A 25,321-nucleotide genomic window follows, 5' to 3' on the forward strand; every position below is an offset into this window, starting at 1 on the left:
CTGTGCAGCTTTGAGAATTATGCAGTAATTAACTTAATTTTTATATTAGCATTAAATAGCTTTTTAATTAAATACATATAAGAGCTTGTTTTTCCCCTGAAATACAAGAATAAAATGGAAATCAAACACTTAGGTATCATTCCTCTCAATCAGTTTAGTTTGGTACTTTTCTGGCACACAGAAGAATCTATCCCAGATTTCAACTGCATTAAGTCAAATACAATGTGAATAAAACCAATTCAGATCTAAAGGAATCCATGAAGGAGGCTATACCTGAATAAATCAAATTAGAAATGCTGCCTTTGAGTTACCTCATAAATTTGCAGGAATAACCAATCCTCTAAAGCTTGAACTTTAGAGAACAATTGCTAAAAATAATCAGAATTTTAGAATAGCAAAAAAGAAATACCTTTGTTCCAACATTAAAAATAAAAACTATATGACTACTTGAACATTTTAACTTTATTGTAGGTGCTTTTTCTGTCTCTGTCTCTCTCTCAATATACATTTCAATCAATATATGCCATCCTGAGCATTTTCTCTCCAAGTTTCTGGCACCATTTTGGATCATCAGAAGGTAAGCGTAACAATTATATCCTGAGTAAAAACGCCTAGAGAGAAAAATGGCGTGGCTGTCTGGTTCCACTCACCTCCCCATGCAGTGGCTCCTCCGGAAGGTGGTGGTGGTGCTGGTGCTGCAGCTGCTGCCGCCCCTCCAGAAGAAAAGTCTGGTTGGAGGTCCAGGAGATCACTAGACGGTTTAGAAGTGCTGAAAGGAAGATATAATTTTAAAATCAGATTTTGACATTTTATAACATAAATATGCTCTCAAACAGTTATGCAGAAAACATAAAAGATTTTGTATATTTTAAATCAAATAAAAGAATAATATTTTGAAAATTTAGCACCATAGCATATGTTCTTCTACGAAGGGCTGGCAAACTACTTTTGTAAAAGGCTAGATGCTAAGTATTTTAGGTTTGTGGGCTCAGTCATCTCTAACACTACTCAACTCTGCTGTTGGAGAATGAAATAAGACATAGTACATAAACAAATAAAAGTGACTTTGTTCCAATGAAATATTATTTATAAAATTAGACAGTGGACTAGATTTGACCCCTGGGCCATAGTTTGCCAACTCTTGCTCTACAGACAATAACAAAGTTAAAACATATTTCAAGTAATGGGTCACTCACCACGTCATAGAGCGGAAATTAAAAGAGAGAACCTAAATGCTTCCAAGTAAAGTGGAATTTTCTTAAACATGTTAAGAAATGCTGATTATGAATACCATGACAAAGGAAACATATTCCAAATAGTAAAAGTATTAGGGTAAGAAAATTATGGGTAATTTTTTTTCCTTTCCTCTATTTTCTAAGTTTTTTTTTTGTATGGAAAATTTCTTGTCTTTAGAAGAAAAATTTACTTATAAGCCAAAGATACTAAAATGAATAATTACTAATGTACCTTTTCTCTAAGTAAGCTACAATATATCAAGTTTGCGTGTTATGAGGCCTTATCTAAAAATATTTCTATGTTTTTTATTCTTATTCACTTGAGGCTATGCTTTTCAAAACCCCATCATCTGTAGAAGTTTTAAGGAGGAGCCTAGAGCTTTGCTATTCAAAGCATGGTTCCCAAAATAGTAGCATCCTGGGGCCTTGTTAGAAATGGAACATCTCAGGCTTACCCATATCTACTATATCATAATCTTTATTTTAACATGACCCCAGGTGTTTCACACATACATTCAGGTAAAGAGCACTCGCCTATAGGTTACCAGATCAGGGATCAAACCATCAGGGTCCAGGTTCCCCATGCCTCTTTGTAAACAGTAGTTCCATCTTTATCTTTTTCACATATTAAATTTTCAACTAATATTATTTTGAAGAAAGGATTCTGATGCTTTAAAAAGAGTCACAAAACCTCTGAAACTTGCCTAGTTTTGATGTCCATTTCATAAATACAACGGGTGTAAGTGCCAGGATAGGAAAACATATATTATTAAGACCCAAATCAAAGCTTTTATAAGAAGCAACTTATCTTAGTATAGAGGCAGAAAATACTTGGTTTTACCAAGCTTGCGATTATACGAAGCAGAACTAAGCAAGTAGAGGGTAACATAAATAGCTAACATCGGTACCGCAGTTGGATTTATTGCTCAGTTCAAAATTTAAGTCTCAAAATATTGGGCATTCATAATCAGAGTCACAGATACTCTAAAATGAGATTAGAATCCTGTCAAGGCAAAACAGTTGACCTAACAGAGAGCTGACCTAAAATTATTTGAGGAAGCTCCTATAAGTTGGGGCTTCATTTTAGGCAACCCTGAGATTTCACAGGATTCAGTCATCCCCACCGTTCTCACTCCTGATCTGACCTGTAGGTGCTTTAAAAGCTGATTAGGAATACCATGGCGGTCTCTTCCTACCACCAGAGTTTGAGTCCCTCAGATGCACCAGCTAATTCATCTCCAATTATGAGTTGTTGTTTTTTTAAAGCACTTTAAGACACCCTTTTAATTTCCCACAAGAAGAAACTACTTTAGAAAATATTTTCTACATCAGCAAATTTCAGGAGAACTTGAAGTGTGTGCATCATTTTTCCACTCCCTTTCCCAAATGTGTGAGCAACAAGGTGATTTTCACAACTTAGGTCTTTCTAATACTTTAAGAGGTACAGGCCTAAGTAACTGTAAAAGGTATAAAACAACTTATTTGTGTACCTGAAAATAATAAAAATATCACATGATAGGACTAGCTTTCATTTTTCTGAAATAATTTGGGTTCATCACATAAAAGTAAAACAAAAACCTCATCAAAATATTAATAAACCATTCACTGCATACTCGTTAACTAACCTGACCGGGACGGCCGCAGATGCAGTTGCAAATAAATCAACCGGTGGGGATGTGTCAATAGTTTTAGCTGGTGTAGAACTAGGAGATGTAACAGTTGTGGCTGGAGAAGACTGAAAGTGAAGATGCACAACACACTCTAGTCAAATACGAATCCACAGAACACAGAGCAACAGGACTTTCACTTTGCAGACCATGACATTTGCAGCAATTTTTTGGTAACTCATCTTGGGAGAAAAAACTCAAGAAAATTTGAAAACAAAAATTGTAATAAATAATCAATAGTGGGCAAAACATCTTTCAAATTTTAAATGCTAAATGTAATTTGTATAAAATGATAAAAATATTTGGCCTAACATTGCAAAGACTTCTACTCACATATTTAAAATCAAAGCTAAATGTATTTTCTGAATAAAATAGGTGGGAATGATTTTCCTAGCTGCCAAAATTTTTTAAAAATTATCAGCTGCAATTGTTGGTATAAAATCAAGGCCATTCTCATTCCTTCACATCCTAAACAGACTTCATGTGAAGTCTTCTCAGATGTCTTTAAAATCTAGAAATCTAACTTACAAAGTAGTTCCTAGACGGCAGAGAATAATTCACAAAAAAAGATTCAAGTCACTGATAGCTTGAGGATATCATGACTATCTCATCGCTAATATGACACAGATTAAACTACAAAAGTGAAACGAAAGCTAACATGTCCTGGACTGGTTTATTTTTAAGAAGGGGACTTAATAGTCAGCTAACGTATTTAAAAATTAAAATTTTTATTCAATTACTATCCCAATTCTACTTTCTTTTATTTTGTATATTTAATTCTCCACATAGTCACAAGAGAAAGGTTAACAGAACATCTCAAAACGGCCCACTGATACTTAGTTCTGCAAATGGAAATGAGATATAACAGCAAGTAAAATACACAAAGACCAAGACCAAGCAAGGGCTACCAGATACAGCTGTAACTGGACATCTGACTTCAAATAGAGCAAACTTAAAGGACATGTCAAACAGAATAATTCAAGCAAAAGGACTGAGGAGATGAGAAATTTATAGAAATTTCAAGACTTAACTGATATTTGTCCAATACCTATTAGTCAAAGAATATAACTAATCAAGAAGTCAAAATTCAATAGATACACAAGTGCCAAGCATTCAGCACTTTAAGAAAGACAAACGTATGGGCAGTATGGCTACTGTTACTCAGAAAACATCAACTCAAGCCTCTCTTCACTCAAAATTCAAATTTCCCAAATGGAATGTGAAAGATTATCAAGGGAATGAAAAGGGCTAACTAAAATTAATTTGCATGTCATCCACTGAGGACACTGAATTTTTTTTTTAAGCAACACAGGTAAGTGAGCTTAAAAAGGCGTATGAAACACCAGCAAGAACTTAATGACAGCAATGAATCTACAAACATAAATACAGAAATGAAGGTCTTCAAAGGACCAATAAAATCTGCCTTGTAACAACAATTTCTGAAGAGATGAGAGAACTAGGAAAACGGAACCAAAATTATCCTCTTACAAAGTCAATAACATTCAATTGGGCCAAAATGTAGAAACAAACCATCCCAAAGGATGCCATAATTTTACCACATTCTACTCAGCAGTCATATATTAGATTTTTTTCACAGACTTAATGATTTTAAATCCAGCTTTGTATCAGAATTGCCATGGAGCCTTTTGTTTGTTTCATTTGATGGTTTGTTCTAGCGTCCCTAGGGAGTCTTAGGTAGCCAGCCAGGCACTGGCACAATATAGGGCATCTGGGACCCACCAGGGCAGCCATGATGACATTCTTCATGTCTATAATGACAGCAATTATATAACGGAAATTTGTCAAAGAAGAAAGAGCACATTTAGTATATATATATATTTTTTGCCTGAAAAATACAATGGCCAGTGTGAACTACAGACCTATAGAAGTAAATACTCTTGTCGCAATAACCCTAATCCTGTCCTTCAACGTGCTATAAAAGAGACAGGGAGGTGAAGGAGTCATTAAATTTATTAACGCAGACTGTGTGAAAGGTATGTTAGTGGAAAGATACTCAATTGCAGTTGGTTTCTCTACCATTAAAACATGCATATTATGTGCTTTACCTATCTCACAGGGCTGTGGTACAAGTATGTGAAAAGTGTTTTGCAACCAGTAAAATGTTACACTGATAGATTTGTTTTTAATTGTAATATAAATGTATGAAAATTTCTTCTATTTAAAAATAAAAATTTACTCCACATAGAGGATGAAGTAGAGTGCTATATTACATTGGACTTCAAAAATATAAAAGAGAATACACAAAAACTTACTTTACCTTTTACCAAAAAATTAAAAATAAAATTACTCCAGCAATTCCCCTTCTGTGCACATATCTGATACAACTGAAAACAGGGACTCGGACAGATATTTGTACACCCAGGTTCATGGCAGCATTATTTACAATAGCCAAAAGGTAGATGTGACCCAAGTGTTTACTAACTGATAAATAGATAAACAAAATGCTCATACATAAAATGGAATGTTATTCAGTCTTAAAAAGGAAGGAAATTTTACATATGCTACAACATGAATGAACCTTGAAGGTATGCTAAGAAAAATAAGCCAGTCACAAAAGGACAAATACTGGATGATTCTACTTATATGAGGTCCCTAGGGTACTCAAAGTCATAGAGACAGAAAGTAAAATGGTGGCTGCAGGGACTGGGAAAAGGGAAAATGGAGACTTAATGTCTAAAAGGTACAGAGTTTCAGTTTTGGAAGATAAAAAAAGTTATGAAAATGGATGATAGGATGTTGTACAACAATGTGAATGTACTTAATGCCACTGAACTTTACACTCAAAACTGGTTAAAATGGTAAAAACAAAACAAAACAAAAACTTACCTTACTTAAAGGAGAGGGAGCACCAGATCTAAAAGGCAACAAAAAAATTAAAACTGAATATACATGAATACATTTGCAGAAGCATTTAAATTTGATAATCTCACTTGGTCAAACATTAACTTGTTTATATATAAAGTTTTTTTTAGTAATGGACACACTATTTTTAAAAAATACTTTTAACCTTTTACTCAATTAAGACATCCTCTTCTCATGTTTTCCATCCACTTAATTTCTAGTACTAGAAATTCTTACATTTAAAATTCTTTTGTATATCTCTAGTAATTCAATTCTTCGAGTTGATCATTATTGCCTATGTCCATCAAAAATACACTGTCCAAACTGCAATCTTAAATATTTTGCCAACATTTGGGAAAAACACTTTACAGAATTGAAAAAAAACCCTCTGGTTTATTATTTTCAAAAGTTAGAAAACTCTTAGGTCAAAGTATACTGTAATCCATTTAATCCTATTTGGGATGCATAAAAGGAGCACCAGAATGAGAAAAAAAAAATTCGGTACGAGCCCTGTGCCTGAAATGTGTCTCAACGCCCATATTCACACCCTTGAAGTCTGTCTGTTTTTTTTATGGCTGTAATGAAATCTATGAAGAATATTCCTACTATCCTGTTAGAACTAGAGGGAGCTTGAAAAAGAACAGTGACTTCAATGCTTATTTCTGAGGGAGTGAAGGAAAATTAGAGAGAAGTAAACATTATTTTATTTAGATTATGAGTAGCAGTGACTAGTGCCCATCATTTCCAGCAAGGTGCTTCAGAAACAACTGCTTGAACAGCTCACATTTTACTAACCGATGTTGGTGAAAAATTAAATAATAATAAAACAAAATGAATAGAAAATACATTTCTTAAGAAGCCTACTGTCAGGGTCCTGTAGGGTGGCAGGGATGGCTTGCTACTTATCTACAGAGAAAATATCACATGTGGCAGCAGAACAAAATTAGCAGAGATTTATAGTAACTGAAATTTTATACAATATAATGAATTTCTGTTTTATTGATGTAGCAAAAGAAATCTAGCAGTCTTATATACCCGCTTAATACCTTTTATATTCAACTTCATTTGTAAATAGTCATAGCATGTAAGCCATTTTGTTTACATTTAGTCTTTACTTAAAATGAACGTAAATAACGTAAAGTAAGCGCACACAGAGATTTCTGATGTATAATGAAGGTAGAAGCGTAAGGGTAACACTTAATTCAGTCATGTGTAGTTTGGCTAAATGTTATCCTAAGAGTACCAAAGCCTATGAAGAAAATGGATATACATTTTTCCTGTATTACTCATTTCAAAGGGTTTACTGAAACAAATGAATTTACAGTGTTCTCTGTATCTATAAAAAGTTACTTAGGCACCTAAAAACCTAGTATAGCAGAAGGTTGACAATTCCCCAATGAGTTTTTGACTATTTTTCCACTCCTACCTTTTTTCCTTCATATATGTGGAAAAAGGTAGGGAGTCAAATCTAAATAAAAATCCAACAAAATTATGTCCTCAACGTGGCAAAGAAAACTTAGAAGCCATTTGACATGGTAACTTTCTAAGAATAAAATAATTGAAATTAACTCGTTTGTCTCTCAAGCAATTTTCATGAACCAATTCTCAGTGGTACTGACACAATGAGAAATAGTATTACGGAAAAGAAGTGAGGATAACCAAGAACTTTTTGACATGTTTCCAAACTAATACATAAAAATGTCTAACATATTCTATCCTGCATAGCAAGAATAAAAATATAATAAAAATGACAGAATTGTTCTACCTGTTATTAAAGAATATGATGTTCAAATATAAGTATAAAATATCAAAATTGGCACATCAGTTTGCCAAGCTCCTACATGAACTATTTCTAAATGACACTTGTAATTACCCCATGGATTAAAGCAGACATGAAAATCGCCTATTGTCTGTGTCAAGCTATCATGCCACTTACTGCACTGTATCTTAATTCTCTGTTAAAGTTTCTGGCTTCTCCAGTAGATGCTAAGTTCTTTGAAGTGAGGGAACCCATCTCAATGTTTTATATCCCCAGCACTTTACAGAGCCCCTGGTATTGTGTAGGTACTGAAATACTTACATTTCTGTATTATCTGAATTTTAAATGAGAATACATTCATGTACTTTTTATATAAAAAAGTTAACCAAAAGTCTTAAGTATTATTTTGCATGAAACTAAACTATCAGGATGTGTGCCTCTGTTCCCATGGATCAGATCCAGCCTTTAACAAAATTTTATTAAAAAGCTGAGAACCATTGTGAAGTGGTTCTATCCTGAATAGAATAGCCTATCAAAATATTACATTAAAACTTAGTTATTCTCAAGGGAAAAAAAAAAAGGTGAGAACAGGGATTCTCCCATTGAGGTCAGAGCTTTTAAAAGGATCATTAATCACTGATTAAAATCTGAGGGCCCCGAGGCTCAGAGAGGTAAATAACTGGCCAAAGTCTCCTCATTCTTTAATGGCGGATTTAAGACTCCAGTCCAAGTCTGTCTGATGCTCCGAGCCTGCGCTCATTTCACATTCCAGTCTTTTCTGATGAAATACAGATAAGCCCAGCACATTTGCTCCTCTCTTCCACAGTACATAAATTGCTTCCTTTTACCTGTTCCTTGGTTGGTTTTCTACTCTACCAGTCATGGGCTATTTCCCCTTTATAAAAGAAAATGGTACAATATTTTATATATCGATAATGACATTTATTAAAGATCAATATTTATTTTAATTATTTCAGTTAGAGAAATCTAGTACACAGTGAAACCATGTTGAGGAATTAAATAAAACATGAATATAATTTTAGAAGAGAATGAATAACCATATAGTAATCTACTCTAAATTCTGTAAAATGCTACAAACAAGTATATGGGTTTTTACAATGTCAAGGTTTCCTTCCAAGTTGTTAACGTATCTATCAAAAGAGGAAGTTTTGTTATTTCTTATGCACAACCCCTACATAGTTCTGGTTATAAATGCTGGCTAGAAAAACAACAAAAACCAAAACACAGGTGTGAAAAATCTGTCTTCCAAATAATTTCAATCACAGACTTATCTTGCATTATCTGTACCTTCAACAGTTAGTAAACCCACATGTAAAATAAAATCTATTTCTCTTTTTCTGTTCTGTGGAATCATAGAAACAGACAATATACAAAGGCATATCATACAATACTGCATTAAATTTAAAAAATATGTATCAGTGGATAAAAGTCACTAAATATAAAGAGCATACATATATTTTTATAGTAGACATTTGAAAAGGCTTTATTTTATCCATTTACTTGACTTAGAGGTCAGAATAGCTTTACACTGCAAGTGGAAGATAAAGAAAACAAATTTAAGTAATTAATTTTCTTTATAAAATTGTCTTTGGGGATTTCTGCCATATGACCTGAAAAAAATCTTTTGTTTAGGAAACAAATGAAAAAACCCTTGATTTCTAAAATCTAAAAGGAATATATATGTATACCTAAGAGAGATTGTTAGTCTTGATGTAAGAAGACCAAAATAAAGTAAAAATCATTAATGCTAGTCACCTTGGGAGACAAATAAAAAAAGTACAATGAAAAACCACAGGTGTGTAAAATTGACAGAAATCAGTTTAAAATGTTCTAAATACCAAATGTGGACTCTTAAAGAGTGTTTTTTGCATTTTTAGTAATAACCAAATGCAAAAAAGTCACTCAATACAGTACTCACCCTTCACTTAAGTTCCCAGGTAAGCACAAACATACAAAGAAGAAAATAGTTAACTACTATAGTTCATTTATTTTAAAAAATAGGGAATAAGCAAAAGACAAGTTCATATGTGGTCTCAGCCAATTTAGAAAAGAAATCTGACAAGCATAAATTGATTTTAAAGGAGAGAGAACATTTATGCTTAGCAAAGGTAATTAAAAACAGAAGTTTTTATTTCACTGTTCTTAGAAATGTTACTATACATAGCTAAATTCTCCAAAAATAATTTGCAGCAGCCACAAGGGGGCAGCGAATTTAGATTCGAAGTAAGGGCTAATGAAATCCACTCTAGAAGGCCACTTCTGTGTCTGCAGTCCTGGAGATTTGACAAGGGAAAAGTGTGGATCTGTGCAGAGCGTGGAATACCCTGAAGGGGAGAAAGTGCAGAGACGCTGATTTTTTCACTGCTGTGCATCCTGCACTGCCCAAGGGAGAGGCTCTAAGTCTTGGGAATATGGATACTGTATTTCCTTAGCTAAAGCGGTTCTGCTGCCACAGGAGCAGGGACATTTCTCAGGCTTCCTGCCCCCTTTTGCTTAAAACCTATGCAACCCACTTGGCTTCCCAGATACCCTACAGGGTGGCTCCGGCAGTAGCTGGAAGTGGGCATCTTCTACTACGATTTAATATACTCTCATGTCTTTTTAGTGGACATCAACCTGTCCACAAAAGTCTGATCATCCACAGCCTCACTGAAGCTGGGCCAGACCGTGGCCTGTGGGAACACACTAACTAGAGGCCCTGAGAAATCCTGCCATCCGTCATTCCAAATCGCTCTGCCATAACTGCCTGAAAGATTCCTACACATGCTGCGGCTTATCACTGACAATTTAAAACATGCAATAATTTTTATACTAACTTGGAAAAGACAATAGAAATAACACTTAGCTAATAAACTAAGAAACAAAAAAGTAACATCAAGACTCAAGCCTAGATTCTGGGAGAATGCCCAGAGGGAATAAAGCAGAAAGGAGTTGCATTCTGAAAGCTATATCATAGGTAAAATCCATGATCAGCCTACAGCCCTGCAATGATCACATCTTAGGTTATCTCTACTAACTTCTATTGTCAATCTACATGGAGTAAACATAAAGCCAGGATGACCCACACAGACATTTCAAGCTGACTCTATAGACAGAGCTACACAAGGTGTTCAGGTGGAGATAATGAAGTATAAAATAGTCTCTGGCCTTTAGAATCAGAGAAATCTATTTAAACCACATATGTGAAAAACAAAATAGCCCAAACGAAGGGCAGTGCATGATTAAGGAAGGCTTCATGAGATGGTCCTCCCAGGATGTATAAGATTTACACAGACAGAGATAAGGAGGGTAGGCAGCCAAGAATGGAATTATTGTCTGAGCAAGGAACAAAGACTGGAAAGCACTGGGTCTTGTGAATACACAAGTTAGACACCTGCTACAGTGAAAAAAAAGAAATGAAACCTGAACTTTTTTTTTGCATGCAATGAGGAATAATACTCAAAAATGTAAGTGCTCAACACAAAGTTATGAAAATCCAGTAAAACTGCACTTATCGTTGCTTGATTGCTACTCTATTAAAAGATCTCTGTGTAAAATGTAAGCAGCGTGCCATTCTGAATGGTTCAGATTGGTGAGGGTCTGGAGTCTAAAATACTATACTTGAGGGCTTGTTAACATAACAAAACTATACTTGTGGGGTTGTTAACAAAGTGTTCAAGGCTGTTTGTGAAATTATGCTTGTTTTTTGTACTCATCCCCAATGATAACAGCCTCAATTTTTAAACATGAGCAACTCTTTTTCTGTGTATTGTGAATCTCTGCTAAGGGCAAGTTCAGTCAACATAGATACAACCTATAAATTTGCTGCATTAATCTGTAGATAGGGTGCCTATACATGTGAGTCACACTCTCATCAGTTAACGGGAAGGAGGGAGGTTTTGAGGGACCCAGAAGAATTACAATAAAGCATACCCTAAAACTGTAATAAGTAAGTATGAATGGTACCATGATAAATTTCATTCGTATAAAGAACGAATCTGGCATTTTTCATCTTATTTAGAATATACAACTAATGCATACTTGTTTCCAGGTTTCTTCCCTTCTAATGTATTTAGATGCTGTTCAAGGGTCTCCATAAGACTGCTGGGAGCCTACAATAAGAAAGTAAAAATAAATTTCTGCATTGCTTGCTTTCAAAGTAAATACACTGGAACATCACTGTAACTTCATATGGTGGAAGTCTGTGGGTGGACCCCAATACACATGTGAGATAATTTCATTCCAGGTTCTTTTAGTATTTAAATATTTAAATTCCATGGAATCTCAGACAGGCCCATCTTATATATACTTAGCTCCACCGAATAACAAAGAGTGTTACAGCGTGGTTTCAGTGTACAGATTACACTGGATAAACTTTTCCTAAAATATTACTTATATGCAGTAAACTCAATTTAAACAAGTTCACCATACGTTTCCATAAGACCACAGTGAAAAAAGAACAGGTATTTGTAGCCAAGTCAATAATATAAGTGCCCAAATACAAACTTACAGAAATTCGAAAATACAGTAAAATCTCACTTATCCACGTTTGACTGAAATACTTGGAAAAATTGCTACTATATTTTTAAAAATAGTGATAGTTAGGAGGAAGGATACTTTAGTAACAACCAACAAGATTTTCTTATTGAGCTATTTAGTTTATATATATACTAAAGTTACTTTAGCAAATATAATAATGTTATAATATTTGTATTGGCAGATTTGATATATTTCAACTGTTTTATTAAAAAGTGACTGTTTTTATAACATTTTAGGCAACATAAAGTGATGGCATTTTACTGTATATTAGAAAAGGAATAATAGGTTCATACAAATATTCCAGCCCATCTATTCCTCAAGCATTAGAAATTTAATTTAAACTTTCTCAAAAAATTTTAACCCAAATTAGACCTTAACAGCAGCATAGGCATTCAAAGAATAGCATTTAATGAATGAAATATGCAACTACATTTATAGATACTTTGAATTTTGACAATTGTTCTTTGAATTAATATGAAATTAATTTTGAAGGACTTGAAAGTAACTATGCTAACTGTTGAAACAGCTCACATAATTCAAGGAAATTCACATCACTGTACATTTTACATTGCACCTATAATGACAAAAATAAAATTTGTATTAAAAATTTTAATTTTGAAAGCTATGGTTATTTATTTAACATTCATTTTAATTTCCCAAATAGACCCATAAACTGTAACAGCAATTATGTGATTTTATATATGTAATTATATGATTATTGTAAGTGTAAATTACTAAGTGAACCAAACATGTAAATTTATAAATATAAATTACTAAGTGAACAAAATATTAACGTGATCAAAGTGATGAAGGTAAGGTAGAGAGAAACAGCTCTTTGAGCATTATCTAAAAAGTTATAGGCTATAGTGTACAATGAATAATAACTATAAGGGGATGTAATAAATTTAGAAAGTTATAAAAATTAAAAGTTTAAAATATAACTCAGGTGAAAGTGGACTTACTCAACAAATTGCAGTAAACCAAAACTAGGAGTATATACCTCCAACTATAAAAAAATGAATTTTTAAGAGATAAAAGAAATTTTGCTCTATAGAAGAATTTGCTCATTTAATAAACAGAATGTACGCTGTAACATTAAAAAGAAAATAAAAATGACTTTATAATTTTTAGGTGAATTCACATCTGTTAACTACAAATTTTCATATTAATTATCATCATAATAATTATAATTGTCATATCAATGGAACCTAGGAGCCTGGGCCTATAACTTTAAACTTTTCATTATTTCCACTTTTTTTATTTATATCACACTAAGAAAAAAATATTATCAAGCTGTAGATCCTCTCTTCAGTTAGAAGACTTAGGTTCTCTGAATGTTAAACACAATGTAAAGAAAATGTGATTCTGTGCTAAACCTGTTATAAGAATGCCATTTATAGTAACAAAATAGAGAACATGGGATAACAAAAAAAAAGGTAGTATTTTCTTCTGTAATGTTTCTTAGTTATCTAAAAAAACAACAACTAAAACCCAGAACCAGGTAGTTTGCAATTTCATTCTTTTTGCAGTTTCTTAATAATTTAAGGGAAAAAATTTAAAATATAGTCACAACAGTCACAACAGAAATTTGATCAAGAACACAGACTACAAAATTGAGTTCTATTTTTAAGGGAAGTTATTTTGCAATACATTGCATATAAAATTAAATTTGGAGCACTTTAGCTTAGAGGTTTAAAAATTCTTCATTTATATTAGTTTTAAGGACTTGCGAAATCTAATAGAAATAAATTCTTCAAATATATTCAGAAGGAAAAAAATTGATTGTAATGTTCAGGAGTGCAGGAATATCAGCTGTCTTCTCAACTGTATCTATGGCATTCAGCATACCTGGCATGTAGTAGGCAATAAACAAAAACTGTCTCAAATGTCCAAGGAAAAGCTTTGAGAATGCCTCTGCTGTTGTAAAAGGAATAGAATATTAACAAAGTATAATTAGCAATATCTTTAGTTGCTTGTTTTTAAAAATGCCAAAGTCAATAGACCAATCGGATGCAAACACCAGCCCAAAGAACAAGAGTCAGCCTTGAAAGCTAATAGATAATAGCAATATATAACGGTTACCGATTCATCAGTGGTACAGTCTTTAAAAGGAGACTTTTCTTTACCAGTAGTTTTCAGATCAACCAGAATTCCTGACATCAAAACCTAAGATGTTTTTCATAAACGGAGATAATTTTAAATTTGGATCGTGCACACATACACCAAACAGGAAATAATATTTTGAGTCCTTTTCTTGGAACAAATTCATAGATAATTGTGAGTTCAGACTCAAAAAGAATGCATCCATCTACAATTCAGATGCTTTAGATTCTAAAGCATCACTAAAAACAAATAGAAAAAAAAAAAAAGAACCAGAAGATCATTCAAAATGTTGATCATTAGATCTAAGAAACCAATTGAAAGTGCTGAGGACAAATATTTCAATTCTGATATCATATTCACTTATTATCCCAAACAGCACTTTACAATGTTTTTTAATTTTTTTCATTGATAGTCATAAATAATTTAAATGCAGCTATGCTGATGATATATGCACGATTTAAAAAGGGCTACAGATGTCCATACTGGTATTTATTGTACATTTTCTAACCTAAAAGATATCTTAACTCCCAGTTGGTAGGTAGCCCTTCTGGTCTCCATCTCCTCTTTAACCATCTCCCATGTTTGGTGTTTTTGTTCATTGCCACGGCTAGATTCAGTGCCATGGTGGCCATGGCCACAGGGAAGCCTGGCAGAGAGCAGAATCTAATCTCAAAGGTGTTAAACTTTGAGTCCACACAACCTGGCATGTGTGACCCATCTCCAGATTAATGCTGGTCTAACACTGTCTAAAGGATTAATCCTAGATAGAACAGCTTACATCCCAACTTGAACCTGACCATACTGTCAGAGTGGGTCCAATTCCTCCGTTCAATCAAAAGTCTCCATCAGACCTATGGAAAGGGCTCTAAATAAGAATTGGGGAGTGTGTTTAGCTCAGTTGCTCATAATCCCAACGGAAATCACAATTAGGTGACTTATTAAGAAATTTCAGAGGCACACAATACTCTTGTATTGAGGCATAAATATATACTAAAGAAATGAACTACAAAAAAAATTTTTTTAATGAGGTAATTTAAAAATAAATGTTAATAGTGAAGTTTATGTGGCTCTTAAGGTCATACCAAAAGTACAGTATATGAAGATACCAGAGTCTAACGAATCTCTACCACAGAATAGCTTTCTACTACACCCAGGGCAGGATTTTACATTAAGGATTTTGTCTCTATTCCCCAAACTGTGATAACGCACAATGTGTATCATTAAATATATGTCTCTGGACTTCTTGAGAGAGAAGATTATATAAATTATAATTAATATTATAGTATCATTAAAAATTAAACCCAAGCATGTGAATCCTTCTTTCAATGATACACTATAATCTTCTAATTTTAAAAACAAAAAGGTATTATGCATTATTTTAAACACTTTCTTGTCTCTCTTTAGACTATGCCCAAACTGAGACAAATGAGGACCTATTTTCTTATTAACTGAGAGCCTCTCTAACAATTTAGCTAGTTTTTCTTTAATTCTATAGTGAGCTCTCTGTAGAGCTCAATAAAGATGAGTTATCATTTCTAAAAGCTATTTATTAAGCTAAGTATTTTAATATCCAACTTTTTAGATTAACGTGCATTATTTATTTGGGTTTTTTATAAAACTTAAAATGAAAGCACAATGGTTCTCTTTGCTTTTTGTTAGTGCTATAAAATTCAAAAATCTATATCCAATAAAAAATTTTTTATAAAGAGATTTCTAACAGTAAGTTTTGCACACTTAATTTTTAGCCATATCCAAAATGATACCAATATCTTATTTAAGATATTTATCTGATCATCTTCTCATAGTAGCAAAAATATTTTATACTAATATTTTGTCTACTAGAAGCTCTCTTCTAACTTTAAAGTAAAAAACACAATGCCATCATGTTCCGAACTGTTCTGTGAATTTTATTAATGAAGACTTCTTGGTATTTCATTGGTATTTTAATAATATACATACAGAGACCAATTACATTGGGTTTCTCTAATTTTTAATAAAAATTTAAGGTTAGCATTACTTTAAATATGGAAACATTTTAAGGAAGTAAAAAAAGTAAATTGTTAAAAACATTTTGATGTTATTAAAAAGTTAAGTGGATAATCGTTCATTATGACATTTTTCTTTTATTACAATGATGTCTTTATTTACAAAGACAGAAAACTTACATATTCATCACTGGTGTATATGACAGCTCTATAATCTCTCCTACCATCTGACTATGTCTAGTTGAAAGGAATGTTTGGGATAGAAATTTACCACAACAGAACGAAGATCTGATCAAATAAAAATAGTTCCTGCCAATTATGAAAAAGGTCATACAGTAATTTTGTACATGTGAATGACCTTGATTTTTTACCTTAGGGCCCTCTTGACAAATTAAAGGATTGATAAGGAAGCCCACTACTGTTTTTGCTTACTAGAAGGTTCCCAGAAAAATCACTTATCTACCACTACTACTTTTTAAAAAAGATTATTTTATATATGGAAATTCCTCCACTTCACAGGGGAGAAAAGAATCAGTGTAGTAGAACTATTAATATATCAGAGTTCACACAATTCATACCCCTCCTTCATACCCAGGGTATGCTGACATCTAGAAGAACAAGCAGGAAGAACAGTTCAAATGTTCTGATTATCATGCCTACGAATAAGCATTTTCATAGCTAAAACACTTTTTTTTAACATTATTCAAGGCTTCCTTTTGACTCAAGTTCAAGAATGAAAAGATGAGCTCAATAAATAAGTTCAGTTGCCTTTAAAGAACAGACTATGTCATAAGGACAGGAAAATCTTCATATTACCACCAAAAATATATTCAAATAGCTAGGAAAAATAAATGAAAATAATTTCTAAGACAGTTGGTTGGCTTAAATTCAAAATGCGTTAAATGCTTACAAGGCTATGGAATAATAATTTTCATGCACACTGAATCTTCCACTCAGAGAATCATTTACCTGTGTGAGGTCAGGAATGTCACCTTTATCAATGCCAACTTGCTGTGGATTAAAAAAAAAAAGTTACTTAGTGGGAATTTAAAAAAAACTAATTTCTCTGAATTTAATTGAAGGTGATCACAGAATTGGTTAAAACCACAAACTTGGTATATTAATCTCACTGTGAGCATATGCCCTGTGTAGTTTTCAATCAATATAATAAAATAATGATTTTGTTGATATAGTTAGGTATCACAAGTGTACAGAATTATATTAGAACCCAAATATAGAACTTAAGAAACTGAATGTTTCTTTAAATGTAAAATTTAAAGGTTTGCTCCATGTTTAACAGCAGCTAAAAAACTAAAAGAAAAAAAAATTCTTCAACTAAATTTAAATTGTTAATTATGCCACATAAGTTTCCTGTACAGGGAATGTACAGTAAAACCTTGGATTATGAGTAATGTGGTTTGCGAGTGTTCTGCAAGATGAGCAAACATTTCTAATACATTTTATTAACATGGTAATCGAATGATGTCTTGCAATATGAGTAGTTTGCCGAAATGAATTATGCTCACAAATCAAGGTATTACTGTACATTTACTTTTTAAAATTTATTTTTAATTAAAAAATTTCATTCAATTTATTTAAACAGGAAACCCCTCAAAAAATAGTTCATCCATTTCTCCCACCCCCACCACCCATCTCTTGCAACCACCAATCTGTTCTCTCTTTCCATGACGTTGGATTTTTTTTTCTAGATTGCACATATAAGAGAAATCATACAGTATTTGCTTTCTCTGACTTATTTCACTTAGCATAATACCCTCGAGGTTCATCCATGTTATCACAATGGCAAGGTTTCATTCTTTTTGATGGCTACATAATATTCCATTGTGTATATATCTATATAACATTTTCTTTATCCACTCACCCATCAAATGGACACTTAGGCTGTTTCCATATCTTCACTAATATAAATAATGCTGTAATGAACATGGGGATGCATATATCTTTTCATTAGTGTTTTGTTCCGATAAATATCCAGAAGTAGAATTGGTGGATCATACAGTTCTGTTTTTATATTTTTCGAAGTACCTCATATTTTATTTATGTATTTGGTTGGCAGAGCTTGCATGCCTGGCATTTTTTATTGGTTTGCATTGCTGTTATTTTTTAATTTTTTATTAAATTTATTGGGGTGACATTGGTTAGTGAAATTATATAATTTTTTGAGGAACCTCCATACTGTTTTCCATAGTGGTTGCATCAATTTACATTCCAACTAACAATGCACAAGGGCTCCTTTTCCCCCACATCCTAACCAATGATTGTTATTTTTTTTGTTGTTTTTGATAAGTGTCATTCCAACAGGTACGAGGTGACATCTCATTTTGGTTTTCATTTGCATTTCCTTGATGATTAATGATATTGACCATCTTATTACATACCTGTTGTCCATTAGTATGTCTTCTTTGAGAAAATGTCTATTCAGATCTGCGAATTTTAAATTGGATAGTTGTGTTTTTTGCTACGGAGTTATAGGAGTTCTTTATAGTTTTGGATATTAGCCCCTTATCAGATATATGATTCTTAATTATTTTCTCCCATTTGGTAAGTTGCCTTTTCATTTTGTTGAGGATTTCCTTCGCTGTGTAGAATCTTATTAGTTTGATGTAGTCCCACTTGCTTATTTTGTTTTTGTTGCTTTTTCTTTTGGTGTTAGATTAAAAAATTATCATCAAGACTTATGTTAGATTACTGCTTATGTTTTCTTCATGAGTTTTGTAGTTTCAAGTTTTATGTTCAAATTTTTAATCCATTTTGAGTTAATTTTTATGTATGGTGTAAGATAGTGATCCAGTTTCATTCTTTTGCATGTGGCTGTCCAATTTTCCCAACACCATTTACTGAACAGATTGTCCTTTCCATATTGTATATTCTTGGCTCTTTTGTCATAAATCGACCATATATGTGTGAGTTTATTTCTGGGCTCCCTACTATGTTCTATTGGCCTATGTGTCTGTTTTTATGCCAATACCATACTGTTTTAATTACTACAGCTTTATAATATAGTTTGAAATCAGGGAGTTGTGATGTCTCCAGCTTTGTTCTTCTTTCTCAAGATTTCTTTGGCTACTTGGACTCTTGTGGTTCCATACAAATTTTAGGATTGTTTTCTCTATTTCTGTGAAAATGCCACTGGAATTTTGAATCTGTATATTGCTTTGGGTATGAACATTTTAACAATATTTTCCAATCCACGAGCATGGAATATCTTTCCATTTATTTATGTGTTCTTCAATTTCTTTCATTAATAGTCAATATACAGGTCTTTCACCTTCTTGGTTAAATTTATTTCTAGGTATTTTATTCTTTTTGATGCAATTGTAAATGGAACTGATTTCTTAATTTATCTTTCTGATAGTTCATTACCAGTGTAAAGAAATGCAACAGATTTTTGTGTATTGATTTTGTATCCTCCAACTTTAATTTATTAGTTGTAACAGTTTTTTGTTTGTTTGTTTTTGTTTTTGTTTTTTTGTTTTTTTAGCTGAGCCATCCTGCCACCTGTTGGCAGCTCAGTGGCTGCTCAGCTTGGGCCAGGACTCGAACTGCTGTTGCTCAGAGCTCAAACTCTTGAGTGAGCTCTTAACCAACTGAGCCACTCGGCTGGCCCTTAGTTGTAACAGTTTTGATGGAATCTTTGGGGTTTTCTAGATATAATATCATGTCATCTGTGAATGGTAACAGTTTTACTTCTTCCTTTCCAATTTGGATGCCCTTTATTTCTTTTTCTTGCTTAATTGCTCTTCCTAGGTCTTCCAATACTACGTTGAATAAAAGTGAAAAGAGTGGGCATCCTTGTGTTTTCCTGATCTTAGAGAAAATGCTTCCAGCTTTTCACCATTGAGTATGCTGTTAGCTGTGGTCTTATCATATATGACTGTACTGAGGTACATTCCCTCTTTACCTGCTTTTTTGAGGTTTTTTTCTTTTTTATCATAAATAGATGTTGAATTTTGTCAAATACTTTTTCTGCATCTATTGAGATTATCATATTATTTTTATCCTTCATTTTCTTGATGTACTGTATCACATTGTCTGATTTGCAGATATTGAACCATACTTATATCCATAGAATAAATCCCACTTGATCATGGTGTATGATCCTTTTAATGTACTGTTGAATTCGGTTTGCTAATACGTTGTTGAGGATTTTTGCATCTATGTTAATAAGGGATAATGGCCGGTAATTTTCTTTTTTTGTGGCATCTTTATTTGGTTTTGGTATCATAATAATGCTGGCCTTATAAAGTGAGTTTGGAAATTTCCCCCACTTCTATTTTTTTGAAAGAATTTGAGAAGAATTAGCATTAATTCTTCTTTGACTGTTAATTAGAATTCACCAGTGAGGCCATTTGGTCCTGGACTTTTGTTAGTTGGGGGGATTTTCATTACTAATTCAATCTCTTTGCTAGTAATCAGTCTGTTCAGATTTTCTATTTCATCATAATTCAGTCTTGGTAGGTTGTATATTTCTAGGAATTTATCCATTTCTTCTAGATTGCTCTATTTGTTGGCATGCAATTGTTCATAATAGTCTCTTATGATCCTTTGTATTTCTATGTTATCAGTTGTAACATCTCTTTCATTTCTTTTTATTTATTTGAGTCCTATCTCTTTTTTTTTTCTTTTGGTGAGTCTAGCTAAAGGTTTGTTGATTTTGTTTATCTTTTCAAAGTTCAAGCTCTCAGTTTCATTGATCTTTTCTGTTATCTTTTAAGTTTCTATTTCATTTATTTCTGCTCTAATCTTTATTTCCTTCCTTATAACTTTGGGCCTTGTTTTTCTTTTCTCTTTCTTTGAGATGTAAAGTTAGGTTATTTGAGACTTTTCTTGCTTCTTGAAGGCAGTTATCACTATGAACTGCTTTTTCTGCATCCCATAACTTTTGATATGTTACATTTCCACTTCTGTCTCAAGGTATTTTTTATTTCTCTTTTGTTATCTTCTTTAAACAACTGGTTGTTCACCAACATATTCTTTAATCTCCTCATATTTGTGAATTTTCCAGTTTTCTTTGTGTAATAAATTTCTAGTTTTATGCCACTGTGGTCAGAAAATATGCCCAATATGATTTCAATCCTCTTAAACTTATTAAGACTTGTTTTTGTGGCCTAACATATGATTTATCTTGAAAAATATCCCATATGCACTTGAGAAGAATGTGTATTCTATTGCTTTGGGATGAAATTTTCTGTAACATTGTTATCAGTTTAAAACAGACAGTTATAGATAAAAGTTGTATGTAAGCTTCATGGTAACCACAAAGGAAAAGTCTGTAGTAAATACACAAAAGATAAACAGAAAGGTATCTGAACATACACTAAAAAAGGTCACAAAAGAAGAGAACAAGAGAAGAAGAAAGGAACAGATAGGAAGTATAGAAACAGCTAGAAAATAATGAACAAAATGGCAATAAGCTCATACCTATTAATAATTACTTTAAATGTAAATGGGTAAGTTCTCAAATCAAAAGACAGAGAGTGGCTGAATGGATTAAAAGACAAGACCCATCTATATGCTCACTACAAGAGACACACTTTAGATGTAAGGATACACACACAGTGAAAGTGAAAACTTGGAAAAAGATATTCCATGGAAGCAAATAGAAATCAAAATACAGCTGGAGTAACTATACTTATATCAGATAAAATAGACTTTAAAAGACTGTAATAAGAAACGAAGAAGGGTGTTAAATAATGATAAAGGGGTCAATCTAACAAAAGGATATAACATTTGTAAGTATTTTCGCACCTAACACAGGAGCACCTAAATATATATAAGGCAAATATTAACAGACAGAAGGGAAAAACAGGAAGCAATATAATAATAATAGGAGACTTTAATACCCTATTTACATCAATGGATAGATTGTCCAGATAGAAAATCAATAAGGAAACCTTGGCCTTAAATAACATGTTGTATCAGATGGACTTAGCAGATATTTATAGAACATTATATCCAAAAGCAGCAAAATACATCTTCAGTTTTATACTTGTTCAGGATATAGTTTTCACTCCTCTCACAGAGAGAACCATTTTGTTAATTTCTTATGTATCCTTCCAGAGTTTCTTTATGTGTATCTGAGGAAATGTGAGATATATAAATATTTACCCTATTATTATACAACAATAGTGTATTATATACAGTGAGCTTATATTTTTCATTTAACAACTTATATTAGTGCTATATCCATATTAATACACACAGTGTCCTAATTTTTTAAACAGCTACCTTGTCCTATAATTTATTTAACAAGTCACCTATTAACAGATGTTGAAATTGCTTCCAATCTCTTGCCATTGCAAGCAATGTTGCACACACTATTTTGTACCTGTGTGGGCACATCTATAGGATTATTTGTAGAAGTGGAATTATTAGGTAGAAGCATACAGTAATTTTTAACTTCTGTAGGTTGGGGAAAGAAGAAGGCTAAGTACGAGCTGAAAGAGACAGCAGGCAAACACACAAATATGGGAATATAATAATAAAGGAGAATCAATGAAGAGAGTATACAGGTGTTTACCTATGCTACTTTATCAAGTCTTCCGTAAGTGTGGAAATTATTCAAAATAGTTGGAAAAATGCAAAACATAATTTCAATTATCAAGGTTTATATAAATGATGAAACTGAGTCTCAAAAAAACTAAGTGGGTTAAACCAAAGTCTCTTTCTTTGTAAAATGAAGTGTTTTGATTATGTTAATAGAAATGCAGAAGCAAATACATGAAGCATAAGTGTTGGGCTCCTATAAAGACAATAAAGCCAACTGGAGATTGGAAGATCTACTTGTGGATCAATTCCTGAGCTAACTTCTTTCCTGTGCCCTTTCTTTCCTTCTTTCTTTTGCCCTTTCTCCCTCCCTCCTTCTCTCTCTCTCTCTCTCTCTCCTTTATTTATTTATTTATTTAAATTTATTGGGGTGACATAGGTTGCTAAGATTATACAGGTTTCAAGTGTACATTTCTGTAATACATCCTTCGCCTTTTCTATGACTAGATCAGTGTCTCTCAGCCTGGGCACTATTGACATTTTGGAATGATAGTTCTTTGTTGGGAGCTATCTTGTGCGCTGTAGTATATTAGCAGTATCCTTGGTCTCTACCCGCTGGATGCTAGTAGCCCTCCCCATCTTCTCTATTCATCCACTGATAAAAGTGGGGTATTAAATTCCCTTACTATTATTGTATTGCTATCTATTTGGTTGTTACAACCAAAAATGTCTCTAGATGTGCCCTGGGGAGGAGGAAGAACTGCCCACTGTGGAGAACCACTGGTGTGGAGAGCACTGGCCTCTCATCCCTCTCAATCAACTTACTCGGGAGATTCCTCCCCAAAGTACAGATTTAACTGCTAATGACTGAACGGTGGCTTTAGGGAAGCCACCAATGCTTCCCTATAGTCACTTATATTACACAAATTATGAGAATTATAAACTAAGGCAACTTCATTCCATTTATCTCCATATTTTAACACCTCTTTAGATGATCCATTAAAATATTAATATGAATGAAGTTGGCATTTTTTATTATATTTTAACATAAATAATAAAAAAAATTTTTTCAGCTAAAGTTGCATTCAATATTATTTTATATTAGTTTCAGGTGTACAACATAGTGGTTAGATACTTATATAATTTATGCAGTGGTCACCCCAATTAGTCTAGTATCCACCTGGCACTATACATACCATTGCAACATATGGACGGACCTAGAGGGTATTATGCTAAGTGAAATAAGTCAGAATGAGAAAGACAAATACTGTAAGATTTCATTTGTATGTGGAATCTAAAGAATAAAATAAATGAACAAACAAAACAGAAACAGACTCAGAGATACAGAGAACAAACTGATGGCTGCTAGAGGGGAGGTTCCGTCGGGGAGCTGGTTGAAAAAGGTGAAGGAATTAAGAAATACAAATTGGTAGTTACAAAACAGTCACAGGGAGGTCAGCAATTTTTAAATTGAAGTATTGTGGATCCCTAACATTGGAATAACTTTGGTAAAGGGTGATGTGTTTCTATTAAATGGGTAACTCTGTTAAAGACACAATTTAGGAATTCTTCCTTGACATTACTAGTTTTACCACCTTGAACTTCTGAACCACAGTGTAATTAGAGGATTGAGCTGAAGTGTGATTGTACTGCAGAAATCTCATCACTTTCCGTCTGGGAGGCATAACTCCTACGACTTGGTATTTACCTTGAAATAGCAAACTAAAAATAACTTGGTTCTATAAAAGGGAAGTGTGTTCAACAGAAATGCCTATTACCTGTAAAACCAACATTTTACAAAGTTTCAGCTATCTGCTTTAGGAGTCTTTGGTACAGTCAGTTCTCCACATCCATGGATTCAAACCACCATAGACTGAAAGTATTAGGAGTAAAAAGTTAACGTTGCTGCTGATGTGTACTGTGTAGTTAGGCCTATGATGGTTATGTCTGTACTGAGCATGTATAGACTCTTTCTTCTTGTCATTATTCACTAAAGAATATAGTATAACAACTATTTATATAGTATTTACACTGTATTCTAAATTATGAGTAATCTAGGGATGATTTAAAATATACAGGAGGCCATCTGTATGTCCTCTTTAGAGAAATGTCTCTTCATATCCTCTGCCCATTTTTTAATTGGGTTGTTTGTTTTTTTGATGTTGAGTTGCATGAGCACTTTATATATTTTGGATATTAACCACTTATCAGATATTTCATCCACAAATACCTTCTCCCATTCAGTAGGCTTCCTTTTTGTTTTATTGATGGTTTCTTTTTTTTTTAAAGATTTTTATTGGGGAATTGCAGGATAGGAACAGTGCTGGGGAATTGGGGGAACGGGAATAGACAAGTTGCTGTCTTTTTGTTCTTCAGTTTAGTTGTGGAGGATGTTGCTTCACTGGCCCAAGTTGGCACCATCATTGCGCTCTTCCGGGGTGACGCAGATCAGTCGCCAGCTTCTGGACGGCTGCTCACGGTGGCTTGAGGGCCGCTCACACTGGCTGCTGGCTACACATGATAGCCCATGGCAACCCACTGCAGTAGGGGCTGCAGCCTACGCCGTCACCGGTGACTCATGGCAACCCAGCTCCAGGTTGAGCTGTTGTTCAGCATCTTAGCTGTAGAGGGCAGTGTCACTGGCCCTCATATGTGGGATCCGAA

General features: G+C 33.3%; 1 protein-coding gene across 14 annotated transcripts in view; it reads right to left on the minus strand.

Moving 5' to 3' along the window:
• Positions 1 to 25,321, minus strand: part of SNAP91 (synaptosome associated protein 91) — a 146,330-nt gene that overhangs the window by 54,660 nt on the left and 66,349 nt on the right. For 7 of the 14 annotated variants that reach the window (XM_019652500.1, XM_019652510.1, XM_019652507.1 and 4 more), the window contains exons 9-15: positions 17,120 to 17,161; positions 14,145 to 14,228; positions 11,565 to 11,635; positions 9,463 to 9,468; positions 5,750 to 5,777; positions 2,861 to 2,970; positions 651 to 769 (exon numbers count right to left, since the gene is read on the minus strand). In XM_019652500.1, coding sequence (XP_019508045.1) covers positions 651 to 769; positions 2,861 to 2,970; positions 5,750 to 5,777; positions 9,463 to 9,468; positions 11,565 to 11,635; positions 14,145 to 14,228; positions 17,120 to 17,161 — 460 coding nt within the window. The remainder of the gene's footprint in view (positions 1 to 650; positions 770 to 2,860; positions 2,971 to 5,749; positions 5,778 to 9,462; positions 9,469 to 11,564; positions 11,636 to 14,144; positions 14,229 to 17,119; positions 17,162 to 25,321) is intronic. The other 7 variants (XM_019652506.1, XM_019652511.1, XM_019652509.1 and 4 more) reach the window with 3 other exon arrangements.

This window comes from Hipposideros armiger, unplaced genomic scaffold (assembly GCF_001890085.2).
Source record: "Hipposideros armiger isolate ML-2016 unplaced genomic scaffold, ASM189008v1 scaffold_180, whole genome shotgun sequence".
NCBI classification, from domain to species: domain Eukaryota; kingdom Metazoa; phylum Chordata; class Mammalia; order Chiroptera; family Hipposideridae; genus Hipposideros; species Hipposideros armiger.